The sequence below is a fragment of the Halyomorpha halys genome, unplaced genomic scaffold (assembly GCF_000696795.3).
Source record: "Halyomorpha halys isolate HHAL.00 unplaced genomic scaffold, Hhal_1.1 Scaffold748.1, whole genome shotgun sequence".
Classification (NCBI taxonomy): Eukaryota; Metazoa; Arthropoda; class Insecta; order Hemiptera; family Pentatomidae; genus Halyomorpha; species Halyomorpha halys.
In genome coordinates, this window is record NW_027111006.1 from 855820 (window position 1) to 873616 (window position 17797).

General features: G+C 29.8%; 2 protein-coding genes across 7 annotated transcripts in view; one reads left to right on the plus strand and one right to left on the minus strand.

Annotated features, from left to right (window-relative positions):
* LOC106685841 (splicing regulatory glutamine/lysine-rich protein 1) overlaps positions 1-2941 on the minus strand; it is a 34792-nt gene extending 31851 nt beyond the window's left edge. For 2 of the 4 annotated variants that reach the window (XM_067049104.1, XM_067049101.1), the window contains exons 1-2: positions 2677-2883; positions 502-628 (exon numbers count right to left, since the gene is read on the minus strand). In XM_067049104.1, the coding sequence (XP_066905205.1) occupies positions 502-621 (120 nt within the window). In that variant the 5' untranslated portion in view covers positions 622-628; positions 2677-2883. The other 2 variants (XM_067049102.1, XM_067049103.1) reach the window with 2 other exon arrangements.
* A 4222-nt stretch (positions 2942-7163) lies between these two features.
* LOC106685840 (zinc finger protein 85) lies at positions 7164-17588 on the plus strand. 3 transcript variants are annotated; one of them, XM_014428785.3, is made up of 7 exons: positions 7164-7250; positions 8496-8567; positions 8961-9020; positions 10010-10102; positions 10187-10237; positions 13316-13378; positions 16267-17588. In XM_014428785.3, exons 1-7 carry the CDS (start codon positions 7238-7240, stop codon positions 17415-17417), a joined length of 1503 nt encoding a protein of 500 aa, XP_014284271.1. In that variant the 5' UTR covers positions 7164-7237; the 3' UTR covers positions 17418-17588. The 3 variants fall into 3 exon arrangements, with proteins under 3 accessions (XP_014284271.1, XP_014284270.1, XP_014284272.1); XM_014428784.3 differs by having other exon boundaries at positions 10187-10246; positions 16267-17587; XM_014428786.3 differs by lacking the exon at positions 7164-7250 and adding an exon at positions 7258-7664 and having other exon boundaries at positions 10187-10246; positions 16267-17587.
* The last annotated feature ends 209 nt before the right edge of the window (positions 17589-17797 follow it).

Consider the following 17797-nt stretch of genomic DNA (forward strand, 5'->3'; position numbering starts at 1 on the left):
GGCATAGACTCTACTTATCACATAGCATACATACACTAAATAGATTTTATAGCATATATTACTGGTGCCGGTTCGAATCCGGTCTGGCTGGTCGAATTTCATTTCTGCAGCAGTCCAACGAAATGAAAAATTTACTTCCATGATGGTTAGAATAAGGTGGTACCTGTAGTTAACACCCCATCATCTCCCCATATGTCAGAAACGACCAGGAAGGGGATAATAAAAAATCATCCTCCTTAATTACATTATCATATTTTTCCACTTCTGTTTCTTCCACTCTCTTCGGCACACCATCCAAGAATTGTACAGGACATTTGACTAGTAAAATGATCTAAAGGGAAATTATTCAAACAACACTAACAAAAAATATTATTCAAACACTAAAATAAAATATAAAACACCCAACCAAGATTAATCATATTCATATATATGTTAATGTGTGTTTGCATATATTATTTGCATTATTAATTACAATTAATATCATATTAATGCAACACTTACCTCTCCAATATCATTTTTTAAGCTATATATCAATGAACAAACTCTGTTAAAAGCTAGTTTTACAGCCAAGCTCATTTCTGGCAACTGTTCAACATGTTCATCAAGTGATCTAATTTCCATTGTTATCCTAAAATATTAATTTGGCATAAGTTTTAATTAATTAGACACAGGAATAAATACTCTAAAGCAATTATTTAAGTTAAATATACATATTTGTAAGTCACTTATGAAATAATCAACAACATAATGAATATCTTTTTAAGGGATGTTGTAAGACAAGAATTTAACTTTTCACTCAAAAAGGAAAGAATGTTTATACTGACCCCTGAGGCAGTCTTTGTAAAATATAAAGTTGTATTATACAGAACTTCTTTTAAAATTATGATAAAATTTTAGCCACTTTGAACTTTCCTGAAGTATAAATAAGGTACAAACTGATAATACTTGTTCAAAGGTAAAACACCTTGTAAAGCGTTAAACCTTTAACTGGGGAGATAAGGTATGACAAAACCAAGGTAGCAATTAAACGTTCATACTTTAGAATTCATATTCCCCTATCCCTTCATTCTTCAAAATCACAAGTCTGTTGACATTGAATATTTGCACTACAAGTCTGTTGACTTTGAATATTTGCACTAAGTACTATTTGAATCCATTGGGAAAAGTCCATATCCCTAAAGTGTCATTTTTTTAACCATACTTAGTCGTTCATAAATATATTCTCTTTGTTAAGCTTATGCCACCAACTCGGTGCTTTTTAAGGTTTAGTTTAAATAAGCAAAAAGGATAATCTCTGGAAGTCATGTGGAGCATAAAACTAATTATCTGACGTCAACTAAGTGATTGGATCAAATCTATAGTGGCCAAATGAACTCTTCAGGATTTCCAGAAGAAGTAACAAACTGTTCAAAAAAATATGCCATTCATTTCCTTGAACTAATGACATGAAAGCCAGGTACAACTGTGTAAAATGTAAAAAGGTATTGAGTTTACTTCATGCTAAAATTTGTTACAAGGAATCCCTTAATTAACGACTCATTATTTTTTCCCATTTTAGGGTTGACAGTAAGTTGGTAAGCAAGGTACACAGAAAATACATTTCATAGCTCTCTAAAAGATTTTGTACAATTATACTCTTTATAATTTTTACATTATACTCGCATTACATTGAATGATGAACCTATATATTTGTTTGAAGTGTTTCATGTTCACATTTGATAAGCTGTAGACATTGTGGACAACACCATCAAAACAAGATACTCAAAACAGCCTCAAACATTTGATAAAGCTTTTAAATACTGCACCATTAAGTAGATTTTAACAAAGTTCTTTCAGACAATAAGTTACACAAGTAAAACGTTTAGGTTACCAGGTTTGGGTTCAGATCATGTAGGTCAATTAACTCTACCTAATAATTTTCATAATCTCTGCTACCCCTTAGATACAAAACAAGTATAATTAATATATGATGAAAAAGAAAGTATACTATTTTAAGGTTAAAACAAATTGTCCAATTATGTTTGGACTTATGTTTATGATGTTTGGACTTATTGTAATTTGATAATATCGAATCAATGTTTCAAAACTATACAGCTCATTCTTCAATTCACAGAAAATGGAAATTATTTTAAATACCATAATTTATCTAATCCAAATTATAAAATAATTATATCTATATATTTATAAATAATTACAAAACCCTTCACCTATCAAAATGGTTTGACTACTTAATGGTCATTGATTGTGGTAAACAAAATCTCATCCAAAGAAATATTGATTAAGATAGGAAAATTTATAGAAGACAAAGGGAAAAGAAGAGTTGATGGCTTTAAAATATGTAATATTTATAAAAACCAGCAATTAGTATTATCACAAGAAAAACTATGTTGTAAAATGAGTTTGGTTGTAAATAAAACTAGTGGAGACATACAAAACCTACTACATTTCAGTTAAATCCCAGCGAAGTGATAGTAATTACAGATTTCTGAGTTAAAAGCCAACACACAATTTCAATTAGATATTTCTCTTTTCTTTATTTTACTTTTGCTGACAATATTATCAAATCATTTTTGTAACCATAAACCATAGTAAGAAAAAATAACAAATTTTAGTACTAATAAACCAAACAAATATTACATTCTTTCAAAATAAAAATATGGTTGGTTGATTACATACCTGTTTACCCTGATGAGCTAACAAAAACAAAAGCTTATGTTATTCTATAACCAAATGCAATAGAAATTCTAATCACAAATTAAGAACCATTCTACATCAAAGTTCTTTAGTTCCAAAGTGCGACTCAATGCTATGAAAAAAGACCAATAATACTTTAATCCAACTCGGTAATCTTAAATAATAACAATACTAATTTAAAAACAAAACACAAACCTCATTCTGACTTTTCCCGGGTAAAGTTTTAAAAGCCTAAATTACGCGCGTTATCCATAGAACATAGATTAACGTATCGATTATCGAAAAATAGTTTTGGAATATTGTGTTATGGTATCGTCTATATACTTACAGTGAATGAATGAACCAATGAAAAATGAGTTTAATCTCAACATATTAAAACTTTTTTTCCCATTACATGACATGAATGGATTCATCTTCTAAAAACCATATAAATGAATGATAGATTAATCCGTTTGTCATCAAACAGTGAGAGTGGGACTTGGACCTCAAAACCACAGTGCTTTCATCAGAACCAAGTATTTTAAAACATGGCTCATCTTTAAACAATGTATCGTTCTTAAATTCGTCGGGCCTGTTCAGAAAATTGTTAGCAAACAACCTTTTTCTCTCGTTCCCTTGATCAGTTATTTTTTATGTTACTTTCTATGATATCCATATTTTTTTTTTTAGCGCGACAGACAGTTTAAACAATGATTCTGCGTCGAGAAGTTCTGAAAAATTAATCAGTAAACTCGGGACCAATTATTCCAGATTTTTTTCTGGTTTGATCAGCAATGAGTCTTTTATCTCTAACACAACTATTACGGACGGCCAATTTTATTAGTCATGAATTCGGTTTTCACTTCTACATCTTTTTAATACATCTCGTCCTCACGTTTTGACTAATATTTTCTTTAAATTTTTACATAAAAAAATATATTTGAAGTCGGTTTTTAATAGTCAATGTTGTACTTACTTCTATTTTAAAATCTTCTTCCAATTTAAATATCACTTCTGTACATGTTTAAAAGATTTGTAGTTTTATATATAAATGTATAGTTGACCGTATAACTTAGAATATGAAGAAGATGGTAAGGGTTGCGGTCAAAAAAGAACAAATAGTTATAACTATTTAATGTCCGATGTTTCGCTTCACTCTGCAAGGCTTCATCAGGGCTGTTCAAAGCGATAGGTTAAAACGCACAGGTTAGGTGATTTAAACAGAGACTGTTTAACCTATCGCTTTGAACAGCCCTGGTGAAGCCCTGCAAAGTGGGGCGAAACGTCAGACATTACATAGTTAAAAACTATTTGTTCTTTTTTGACCACAAGTTGACGCATTTGTATATTGGTTTATATATTTTTTTCATTACACTTGAATTTTGTGAGTTGTCATGAGTGTAAATGGTTTGTGATTTTTTTTTTAAATATAATTTATCTATAATTGCATATATTATATTAAATAGAATTATTATTTTTGAAAAATAAAGTTTCAAGAAAATTCAAATGAAATGAATCGAGAATAGATTGCAATTTGTTATTGGTTGCTAATATAAATTTAGAAAATAAATACAACTATGATGTATATGAAGTACATGACGTTTTGATTTTATTTTTTTTTGGCCAAAATCATGTTGTCAAAGGTTGTTTTTAAGAATTAATGTTTAGAATTTATCCTTGATTTATTTAATGTAATTGAGGAAATAATTGATACCTGGTACACGCTAAAGTACAATAACATTTTAGATGATATAGTTATGTGATTTTTCGATAGGTTCGACTGCTCCCTCTCATCTCTGTTGGCCCATCATTTATATGTCTCGTCTAAAGATATCTATTCATATATTTGTTTTAACCTTCACTTTTATCTCTTGTGAAACCTCAAGAATAAATTTTATTATATTAATTAAGTTATAATGGGCTGATAAAATTTTATTAAAATATTTTAAGAAAAGAAGAAAAAGTTCTGCACTCATACAAATAAAAAAAAATACAGCTTTGTATAGAATCAGTTTGTTGTTTTTATGAAAATTTACAATTTCCATTAAAGTATGGGGTCATTTTGCCGACTGTTTTAGCTATGTTATATACTTTTGGTAAATGTGAAATATTTATACAGTTCTAAGCCAAAATAATTGGCAGTCTGAGCTGGGATTCCAGTAAAATTTATAGATATGTTTAGAATTGTGGGTTGTCTCATTATATTGAATATGATAATCCATGTTTTAGGTTCATGCTCTTTAATTTAATTGCAAAATAAACGCTGAGTTTTTTAAGAAGGGTTTGAACCCCATTCACTATTGTTTCTATTATATAAGATGGTATATAAATTGCTGGGTTATCAGCATACAGTGATCGTTCTTTAGATGGGTGTGAGGAATGGTTTGAAAATTTGAAAATCGATAACGAGAATTTGAAGTTTATGAGCTTGCTTACTGTAGTTAGAACTCTTTAAATGACCTATAATAGGATGCAATGATTCATAACTGAACTCATCTGAATATCTCCTTTTACGTTGAAAGCTGAATAGTGACAGTTGATAGGTATAAAAAAAACGGCTGAGGTTCATGAACATAGATATCTTATTTGAAATTATCAATATATTTCATGGAATGATATCAAGTGCATTTTTATCTAGGCTATTGTTACTTGTTTTTCTTATAACATAAAATGAATTTATGTATATTGAATCGGGTTGAGAACATTATTTATAACTTTTTAGATGTCATTTGTTTTTCTAACTCAGTTAAAAATGGAAGTATAATAGATGATTATCTTTCTGAATTCTGATTGGTTAGATCACCGTGATTTGTTCGCATTCGTACTTTCGAAAAAATCTAGCATTCCATCTACGGTCGATAGATAAGCTCTTTTCCATCTCTATAACAAACTGAGTTTTGGATCCTCCAAAGAAGTAATTTGAGCTCAATTTTGTATTGCATACTGTTCTTTATGATCCAAGGAGATGAATGATGTTAGATAGAACATTGCAGTTCATGAGTTTATAAATGAGACCCATTCGCCAGACCTTGTCAAATGCCTCTTCAATGTTGAGGAGAAGCATATCCGAGTTCATCTCTTCGTTGTGATTTTTTGTGATGTGGTCTGTCATAATAGCTAATTGTTCTACCATTGAATGTTAGGATCTAGACCCGAACTGGCCGTTAGCTATGATGTTATAGGGATACATATTTCGGTATAACAATGGATTTGATGCTTTTGATAACTATATTTATTTTATATTTTCATACGCTTAATATTTTCATCGATACCTTTTGCAGTTTTAATGATAAGATTGTTATTTAGTTGAATTTTATACGTAATTTTACATTGCTGATTGTATTTTAACAAAATAATTAAATAAAAATTAAATAAATATGCAATAAAACTTATTTTATTTTAACTATGATGTCAATGGCCAAGCATCATCAAAACAGAATAGAAAGTTTCATATAATTTGCAATACATAAGGAATTTGATTAAATACCGCATTATATGTCACACTGTGATGATACGTTCTCAGCACGAGCTATTTCTGGCTACGTAAATAGTCAGTATCTTACCATGAAGACCCTACAAGTCACTAATCAACCATACCCTTACATATTCCTCAGAATCACGTACCCTATGTCCTAAGAAAGAAAAATTCTCATCTTCGAAGAATATTCGGTCCCATCAAGATTGCATATTATTGGTGAGAAGGACAAATGGGAAGCTGAACGAGCCATTCGGGAAAAGTATAGTAAATTTCATTAAGCTTTTTCCAACTTTGTTGGGTCAGACATGTTGCCAGAATGAACTATGATGACAACCCGAGAAGTCTTCTGGAGGGATTCTTTTACTGAATTAGAGCCAGTGAACGGCTGAAACCCAGGAGGGAGGAATATGTTTCTAAATATAACCGAGCATTTCAGAACGTAAAAACTGTAGAGCAACAGCACGACATGAATCTGGCAAAGATTCAATGAGAAGCCCAAGGTGCATAGGGCAGATGTATTATATTCTACTCTCCTTTAAAGGGAAAGTAAAGTCAAAATTAAGGGGAGGGAGAGAGGCTAGCGACATCCCTGATGCAAAGGCCAACGTATTAAATACATTTTACTATCTGCACCTTACCCTCTCTATTATACTTGTTCCAAGAAGAGCAAACAAAAGGAATAAAATGAAAGAGAGGTTAACTGCAATGTTTACAGTAAGTTGAAGAAAGAGCTTTTACTAATGTGACCATAATTAAATAGTTTTATTCTGTCTACAGAACACAGACAGACGTCCATGCAAAAAGTAGGTATATTCCAACGATATTAAAGACAAATTTATATTGTCTTTATAATATGCATTAAATTTAATCAATTGTGCAGAAATAAAGTTCTGTAATGTTTTTTCTAATTTATTGCTGATCATAATCATATTTTCACTTTATTATGATATTAATCACTAAAGAATTATAATGTATATGTTCGCGCTCCTTTACCTCTTTGTTTTATCTCGCTGACTTCAGAAGCCGAATGCAACCTTAACAATAGGAATCTAGACTTTGACAATTCATCTTTCTTATCTCTTTGAAATGTCTTGTACAGGTATATTTTATGCTTCAGTGAAAAAAAAGATGTGTTCCTATTCAATGCTTAAATTTTTCAAGTGTTTTGGCTACGAGTTTGCGATATGTTAAGCAGTCTAATATTTTGTCTTCTTCTTTTTTTTTAAACTCCTGTGTATTATCATTATAGAATGTACAATCTCATTTTTTATTTAGATTAATGATTTAATATATTTATATAATATACTACTTAACATATTTTTGCATATTTTATTATAGGTGTAGATTTTTTTTTTTATATTAGATTAATGATTTATATTCATTGTACTTTTCCATTAATGATGTGGCAGAGACATTTAAATACTTTAGGTTTACTTCCTTGTAACAACTACTAGTATTGAGTTTAATTTCTTAAAATGATAAGTTTGTCGATGACTGTTGTAATATATTGCAGGTAAAAATGTAAAGCTATACCTTATTGACAATTTAATAATACCTATCATTCCATTCAATGTCAAAATCAAATTTTAAAAAATAATTCTTATTATCTATTGAAGTTTAAGAATTATCTCAGCATTCTATTTTCCTTTAGTAAGTAATACCAAAAATATTCTATGTTTTCTTATCATTCAATTAGGAAATGTTAAAATAAGGAAAGAATTCGTAATTTTTTTGGTAAAAGTGTCTTGGAAAACTGTTGTTTTCTTAGTGTTATTATTTCAGTAGATTTTCTAAATATTTCTATTCAATATTAAGTATAGTAGTAAAATTTTTAATGAAATAAAATAGTTTTATTGTAAAACAGTGTCTTGAGAATTTATTCTTTTTGATGAGCATTACTGTTATTAATAAATAATAAGAGTTTAGGGACTAGTTCACAACTTTCATTCCACATGACGGATAGATGTGTACTGACTATACACGACAATTTTAACATGACACTTTAAAATGATTTTTAGTTATAAAAATTAAGAGTAACACTTGTTCTGTTACCAAAGTTGATAGTTATCTATAGTGAATTATACTTTTGATAATTGATATTATTCAACCTATTGATAGCGTGAGCTTTTGCATATTGCCCATCACTATTGTTGTGATCATTTCATTTGTAAATCCATTCATAAATTGGTTTTAATAAAGTGTTTTTTTATTAGTTCAAGATTTTGGATCATCCTATCAAATTTAAGCCAATACGTACCCAGTATTTAATCATTCACTCTTTCATTTGTTGTTTTGATGGATAAAATATTTATAAGCGTTATTTAATATTTCAATTGTTTTTTAGATTGGCATGAAGATTTAATGAAAGTTACTGTTTTGATCAAAGAAGAACCTCAAGAAGTCCCCTTACAGGAGGGTTAGTATTTTTAATAATTTAATATAATATAATTTTGTATTAATTTCAATATTGTTTTTCTATTATTAAAATAAACCATGTAGAAGAGTGTTTTTGTTTAATCTGAATGTTATTATACTGATGTAAATGTGAACAGAGATGAGAGATATGTCCATTGATAATTTTAGTGTGACTCTGAATGGAGAATTGCTAAAATTTGAATAATATTATTAATATCATCAGAAAAATGTATTTTATCAGAGCAGAACCTAGCAAATGTTTACTTTAATGAATATGTTATATTTTTGGCACAGATTTAGGTGAACAAACAATTGTTCATTATTATCATATAATTCTGCTAATATATTCATTTATTATATACTAAACTCACTCTAATTACATTGTTGGTTACAGCTGAATTATATGATGAGTGTAAGGAGGAACCAGAAGTATTGCTTGAAGAGTGTGAGTCTGGTAAGTAACATTTGACCACATTTAATTATTATATTTAAATGTTCATTTTTTAAACTATTTACCAAATGTAGTACAAAGTTGATGCCATAAAAAATATTCTTGAAGAATACTACTTTTGCCCTCTGCTTCCCATCCTTCACAGTATATAAAAGAAGAATTCAGTTTTGCTATATAGTTTTATGTTTTGATTTTGAAAGATTCCTTTTAACAGAGGAGAACGAATAAGGAATTTCACAATTTTAACATTTCTGTTGTGATAATTTGGATTAAAAGTTTAAACTGAATTGTGAAACTATTAAATTTTGAAGGACTTCAATTTATTTATTAACACCAAATGTTTAGTGTGAATGATATGTTTCACACAATTCGCATAAAATGAAAGCTAATCGAAACCACAATAGCTCTGTTGTTTTAATTTTTTTGGTTTTTCAATATTCTTATCTATTGGTTTTTCAATATTCTTATCTTATTTTATATTTTTAAAGTGAAAATTTCTGAGTGTCATGCACAAGATCTATTAATGTGCATAAAAAAAGGATGCATAGTGGTACATATTAATGACTAATTGCTACCACAACCATTATATGTAATTCAGTATATGTTAAATGAAATCGGTTCAGAGAACTGTTAATGTTAATTGTCCTTGTTAAAATTAAAATATAAACTTAATCTTTAATTGTTAATGTTAGAACTTCTTCATTAGATTTACGGTATATGGGTACATGTGTAATAAAACATTAGATTTACTTATGTATGTAATTGTTAATATGTATGTTACCTATAATCTGTAACATTTATATCTACAAAATAAAAAATTTGTGTTATAGTAAATTCGCATTAAAAAGGGTTAAGCAAAGTGGGGCATGGCTGTATTTATGTTCTAATCACAAAATTGAAAAAACAAAAAATTGAAGCAGTGTTTATTTCCTGTGCCCTTGAAATATTTTCTACTAATGTTAATTACTAAAATTCTAATTGTTAATTTTCAGGGGAAGATCTTATGAAAATTAATCCAGAGACAACTGAAGATCATTCAGATACAAGTGACGAAAGTTCAGAAGAAGATCATGAGTTACAAGATGGTATAGAATTCCATACTATTATAATTGATTTTCTTTATCTTTATATAAATGTGATTATAATTATGGTATGTGGGTTGGTTTCAGCTGTGATATATGATGGGTGCAAACAGGAACCAGAAATTTTGATTCAAGAATGTGAGCCTGGTTTGTATTCATTTTGTAATAGGTAAATCATATTCCCTGTGAGGTATATCTTTGCTACAATTATCCCATTATTACTCTTTGTGAATTTTCTTTCATAAATAACTGATGCCTACATATTACCTAAGAGTAATGATTTGCTAACTGATAATAGTTTAGTTTTAAACAATTACATTTATCCTTCCTACTACATCTCAATGTGAGCGTAATTATTTCTGCTTTAGTCATTTCATGTTCATATTAATGTGAGTGAACATAGTGTTTTATGTTAATTAACATGCCAACTTATTAGTTTTGTTGTTCTCGGTTTGTTGTTCCATTATTCTTGTTAATAACAATAGTTTGTTAAGTGTAACTATGTAAAACCTTCTTGCTAATCCATAATTTTCAGTTACTCCATTTTGCCTTTCTACAGAATTTATTTCTGTTGTTTAAAAATCTTTTATTTTTATAATTTCACTTATCTATATGTGGAAATATAGTAATTGGAAGTTTTGAATCCAAGTTTTCAACTGAAATACACGTTATGAGGTGAGGTCCCTTTGCTCTAAATAACCAACTCTCGCACCAGATTTATTTTTTTAATGAACGAAATCATAGTAGTATAAATGTTCAAAATATATAGCTTAGTAAATAAAGGTAAAAGTTTACTTCAGCTCCCCCAATATACCCAAAGCCCATTTTTTCCTGACAAGAGTGTACTGATGGTCCCGAATGGAGGGAAAATTTCTGTCCCTGTACACTTACTCCTTTCCCCCTTAGTTAAAAGGTTAGCTTATAATACACCACAATTTCCGGCTGTAGTTGCTATTACTTCTTCTAACTTATAAATATTTATTAGAAGAACTAAATTCTAATACTTAGACTCTGTAACCTGAAAATAGATCGGAAGCATTTATTTTATATGGAATTTTTTTAATAAGAAAAGAAAAATGTTTAATAGTTAATCTGACTAGAATAATAATGTTCTCTTGAGCTTTGAATTGATGAGAATAAGAAAATTGTTTAATAGTTAATCTGAATATAATAATAAGGTTCTCTTAAGCTGTAAATTAATAAGAATAAGAAAATTGTTTAATAGTTAATCTAAATATAATTTATAAGGGTCTCTTGAGCTGTAAATTTATAACAATAACAAAAACTTTTTATGACAAAATCGTGAGGTACTTTTTTTATCTTTTTGTTTATACTTGCACCTGTCAAATACAATATTGAAAATCAGTGGACTGTTTGACTGTAATATTAATTAAACAAATAGCATGATAGTGCACCTATAACCATCTTCTCCTCATATATATTATACAGGGTCAACAATCCTCTCATAATTTTATATTTTATATTTGTTAAAGAGGAAAAATAAAAAGGGAAGATGTATTGAGTTTAAATGATAAAATTGTATTTAGATATATGGATAAATAACGGAAAAAATGAATAAAAAAAAGGACGAAAAAATAATGAAAATGTAGAAACAAAAAAGTATGTATTACTATCATTTATTTTTAATTTATTATATATTATGATAATTAAAACAATTGTCTAACTAGGTATCAATATGACTTCAAAAGCTTAAATAGTTTGTGATTGTTTTAAAACTAATATCCATAGATTTATAGCATTTAATATGACTTGTGGTAACACCATAAGTTCCTGTCTAAAGATAATTTGTTTTAAAAATATTTTTCCACAGCGGATGGAAATATCGATAGAATGTATACATAGGTTCATTTCATTTCTGGTTGGTGTGTTAGACTCATAAGAAAAAGAAATCAAAACTAGAGGATAACTTTAATGATTTTTTCCCAATTTATATATACCAGATAACCCAGTAACACACAAAAATATAAAGAAATTATTTAGATAAAATACATCAATATAATTAAAGCACATACCCCAATGTGCTTTAGGGAAACGAAAAATCCCTTTCGAAGTTGTGGATAATTTACTTTGAAACGGACGGCTTGGAATCGGTCACCTCCGGCACTTCTTGGCTCCATTCGGAACCATCAGTACACTTTCATCAGGAAAAAATGGGCTTTGGCCATTTTGGGGGAGCTGAAGTAAACCTAAATAAATAAAAATATCAAATTAAGTATGAAATAATTCACACAATCCTTAATGAATATTTATTATTATTATTATTATTTTTTTTTTTTATTTGACCAGATTTTCATATGTTTCAAAATGACTAATGAATTCTTTAAGTGAGAATCCTTGAGGAAAAACGATACTTATTTTTACTTGACTCGTGTTGGGGAAAAACTGGTCATCAACATATGTTAAATCAAAGCTCACAAGAATGTCTTGCAAAATCTCTGAGTTCAGCAATATGTCCTGATGACAAGAACTTCCCACTGGCACCTCTTTTGATACATGTTTTAATTTAAGCATACAAATCATACTATCTAAGTCTTTTTATTATTCCAATTAAAGGGAATCTTACCTTGGAAACATTTACTAAGAGCGAGTACAGCAATCTTTGATAACATTGATTAAATTTAATCATTAGTAAGATTATTATAACCCCAAAATAATAATCAACCTTTTAATCATTTTGAATAATAAGAATTATCTTTCCTGTCAGTGCTTTTTCTGTCAAAACATCAGTACTTTCATATCGCACTAGTATTTCTAAAGTGACACAACTCAAAAATCGGTGTTTTTGAGTTATGACTATGAAAGAAATTGGTAAATATATCTATATGAATCATCAAAACTGTATCAACTTAGCTTCAGAGCTTGTCCGCCAGAGGGTACTTGTGTCACTCTTGCTGCCTTAATGCTATTCCCTCTCCATAGGCAAGAGTGTCACGTTGTCAGTTGAGTCTTGAATTTTGTGGTGAACTAAAGTGAAAACCAAGTTCAAAAGTGGATTATTTCGAGTTGTGACATTGTTAATGTTTCAAAGTCCGAGAAGGCGTTGTTCTATTGTATGTTTAATTGTAAGTGATGTAAAGTTTTATCTTGCTCCATAATTTTGCTCCTCAGTTATTTATTAAGTTTTATCTCATAGTTTATAATTTAAAATATTGACTCATTTCTTTCAATACAATATGATAGAATCTTAAATTGCAGATTTAATAGACGGCTGCAAAGAGGAGTCTCATTTAATTGTGACTGATTTCAACCATGTAGGAGGTAATATTTATTATAAATATTCTAATGCTATTGTATTGTTACTATTTTAATGATTTAATATAGCTTGCAGAGATCTGAATATCTTGATATAAGATATTCTTATAGGACATACTACTTCTTGAGTCTATTACATTAGAAACTAGCTTATCCATCAAACATCTCTCTTTATTGGTAGAGCTGTTTAATCGAGAATATATCTAAGAAAGAAACTCCAATATGAATTTAATTTGTATGTTAGATGAAAATTAAAATTCAATAAAAAAACTTCATATATATGTGATTTTATTACATATGAAAAAGTAAATTTTATCATACTGATTTAACCTGTAATATGACTGGTTATAAACTACTTGGTTACTATTACTTCTTTTTTTTTTTTATCATTGCTGTTGATTTACTTTCGGTTTCCTCACTCAAAAATATTATTATCTGCCAATAAACACATTTTCAAGCCATGAAATCCTCCTACCTCAACTACTTGAAAAATGGGTGAACCTGCCACTTCTGTCCTCTGTGGAAGCCTTACTTATCTTACCTCCAAAACAGAAATTAGGACATGTCGTTCATCGACCAACATACTCACAGGGCAGGACTGGCATATTTTACGCAGTTTTCTAATTTTGGCCTTTTTTAACAATGTTGCCAATCTAATTACTTAAGTCTCCTCTTCCCACTATAAGTAAATGTTTCAACAGTGATACAGGACTTTATACCGGCAGGTAAGGACTTTCTTGAAGCAAACGTGACCAGATAACATTCTTTGAAAAGCATTGTGATCCTTATTACAAAATGATTATTTTCATACCCTGCTAACAGGTAGTGTTCCTACTAATTTGTTAATTTAGGTGTACAAACATTCTTTGAGTTTTTCTCTTAGCCACTCATTTTGTCTACTTCTGTGGATTATTGTATTAAACTGGGATAAAATAATATCAGTAATTAGGTAACAATATTATATACATATAATTATTACTGTTTTAGCCGATATGAGAAGTTATTAAAAGTTTAGATAAAAAACTTGTAAACATATAGTTCAGGAATTGAATATAAGAAAAAAATAAATAAAACAGACTCACGAAATCTTGTAAACAACTACTTTTTGGGAGAAAATACTACCAATTTTAGTCATGTGGCCACATATAATTTTAGATTATCCACTCTCAGTAGTGAATCCAATCTCATGAAAAACTTTACTTCACAATGCTTGTAAATAAAGAATATTCGCCACAAATAAGGAAAGTAACTATAGCTTGGGTATTACCAAATAAACATATAACTTTGCTAGATGCAGAGCAAATAAAAGTTTGATTTTAAATAAAATCACAATATCTCAAAATGACACATGCTGCCTTGATACAGTAAGGATGAAGGATGAATCCAATTGAAAGTCCATTGAGTTTTTTTAATTATTGGTCGATTTGTTTTTTAAATAAACTTAGGGTTTTATTCAGTCAATCAGGTGTACTTGTTCGTGTACTTAATCATAATGTTTGAAACAGGCACATATATTCCTAATTTGTTGTGATTGACACCTCAGTTGTTATGTCTTTCTATAGGTCTTGAAGGCTTGTTTTTATTTATTTTAGGTTATTTATCATTTGATTTATTTATCAAAATTCTGCTCACTCGCGGTTATTCTACTTGGTTAGTTTAGTGTAAAACAGGCAGTATTCTAGCAAGTAGAAGGCAATATAGCCTCCATTCTTCTATGGTCCCTAGATAGACTGATAGAAGTGGACTTTTTTCCACTTCTGTTGACCACCAATATTTTCCACACCATAGATGAAATCTACAAGATTTTGATAGTTTTCTTTAACCACCAACTTTGTGAATTTATTTTTCATTAAGATGTTTGGATCTTTTTCTTGGACAAATAAGCCCTTATTGCTTCGTAAGCGACGAAATTCTCAACCACATTCTTGACAGTCTTCAGAATGCTTGTAGCTGGAGCATGGAGGATCTATAGCACTCCTGTTTGACACTGAAACCTGCTTCCAGTGGTGGTCCATATTTTCATTTTTGCAGATAACATAGCTGTCAATGAATGCTCTGAAGAATTAAAAAAAAAAAGGATTGAGTAAAAATCCCTGCAATAGCAAAGTCATGCTACTGAAAGGATAAACGGACAGTGGTAAAACTCAGAAAGGACTATGTAAGAAATAAGAGCAACCATGCCACATTAGGAGTCAAATCTGTTATTAAAGTCCTCGAGGGACACCAATAACAAGACTTCTGTGCTCCTAAAGACAGGCTCAGAAAGGAAAGTGGTTGCTAATTGGATCAGCCAAAGAATGGCGCTAGACAGAGATGTCTATGGACAGAGATGACAAGAGATGGACCTAGGTTACACTGCATCCAGCAGCACTGAGGAAATAGTGAAAGAAGATGGGAAAACATATCTTTGTATAACACCATTCCTTTCTATATCTTGGTTGTAGCTGGGTGTCTGAGGCCCGAGAAAGTGGCATCTTTTAGATAAAACCCATTCATAACTTGGCTGATTACTCATGAAAGGGAACATCCTGATAATGTTTATTTAGTTGCTTTTTTGCATTATTAATTGTTTCACCAAATTTATGTAGTGTTGTGCAAAACTGTTGATTATTTTGTATTTCAATAACAAATTGTATAGAAGTGATGAAGCATTAATAATGGAAATTTAATAAAGGGGTTCAAAGAAGTTCTAATTAGCTAGTTTTGTGGCAGAATGAATATAACAGCCTAATTTTTAGTTTAAAATTGATAATATTGAAAATTAGGTAAATCAATTTGTTACAGTTTTAAAATTGTGGATTGTTGAATTAAAACAAAATAAAATTGTTATTCATAACCAATACTGTACATTTACATGTTTATCATTGTATTTAATTAATTAACTTTTGTTTTAGTTGAAGAGAATATGCCCGACATACTTCAAAAGATGGTAGAATACAGAGTTCTTTCAGAAAATGAATTCCATGTGAAAAAAAGTCTCAGGAAGACAGCTTACTCAAAAGAAAAACCTCATTCTTGTTCCCATTGCGACTACAAAACGGTGAAAGCTAGTAATTTAAGGAAGCATATAATGGCCCGCCATACTGGTGAAAAGCCTTGTCAGTGTCCTCATTGTGAATATAAAGCATTACAAGCTTGTGACTTAAAAAATCATGTTATAACACATCATACAGGAGAAAGGCCTCATAAGTGTCCTTATTGCCTTTATGAAACAGTAAAATCTAGTAATTTGACAAAGCATGTTATGGCTCGTCATACTGGAGAAAAGCCCTATCAGTGCCCCCATTGTGACTATAGAACATTAATAGCTAGTAACTTAAAGAACCATATAATGGCTCATCACACTGGAGAAAATCCTCACCAGTGTCCACATTGTGAGTACAAAACCGTGCAAGCAACTAATTTGAAAAACCATATAATGGCTCACCATACTGGAGAAAAACCTCATAAATGTCCACATTGCAGTTTTAAAACAGTTTATGTTGGTTATTTAAAGAGTCATATAAAGAGCCTTCACGCTGGAGATAAACCACAAAAGTGTCCTTACTGTGAATACATCACAGCAGAAACTTTAGATATGAAGAAACATTTAAAGATGGAACATGCGGGAGAAAAGCCTCATAAATGTCCAGACTGTGATTACAAAACTGTAAAAGCTAATAATTTAAAAAAACACATCAAGGCTCGACACACAGGAGAAAAGCCTTGTCAATGTCCTCACTGTGATTACAAAACATCACATGCCAGTAATTTAAATAGGCATGTAATGGCTCATCATGGGGGTAGGAAACCTCATAATTGTCCCCATTGCAACTATAGAACAGCTTATCTTAGTCAGTTAAAGAACCATATAAAGGCTCGTCACACTGGAGAAAAGCCTCATCAGTGCCCTCATTGCGATTACGGAGCAGTGCAAGCTAATAGCTTAAAGAACCACCTCAAAGCCCATCACTCAGACAAGCCTTGTGATACAGATTCATCTATCTTCAAAACAAATGTATCAATTGCTGATATTAGTGTATCTCCTACTGATGCCAACAACTAAGTTAAATTTTAATTTATATATTAAAACTTAATTGTATTTGCATTTCACACACAAGTCTAGGGCATGTGTGTGAATATATATAATGTACATATAATTTGTTATTTCATTTTATATGAATGCAGTTTCATATTGTCTATTTATTATTTTAAAATAAAAAACACTTTGATAAATTTTCCATTACGTTTTTCACAATCCCATCTTAAAAATATATTTCTAAGTTGACCATACTGTTGGTGCAAAGCCTATGTGATGTATCTGCAAATTTTTCAATTTTGGGTGTTTTCATTTTAAAATGTTATTCTGGTTTATTTCATGATGCCCAAAAGCTGAATAAGTGATGCGATTAATTAAAAATGTGCTGCATTACATGACTTTCATTT

What these genes read in the sequence shown, in the direction of transcription:
- LOC106685840 (XM_014428784.3), top strand. An exon ending in AGATCATGAGTTACAAGATG is followed by an intron (nt 10,103 to 10,186) that starts GTATAGAATTCC and finishes GGTTGGTTTCAG; the next exon opens with CTGTGATATATGATGGGTGC. An exon ending in GATTCAAGAATGTGAGCCTG is followed by an intron (nt 10,247 to 13,315) that starts GTTTGTATTCAT and finishes CTTAAATTGCAG; the next exon opens with ATTTAATAGACGGCTGCAAA.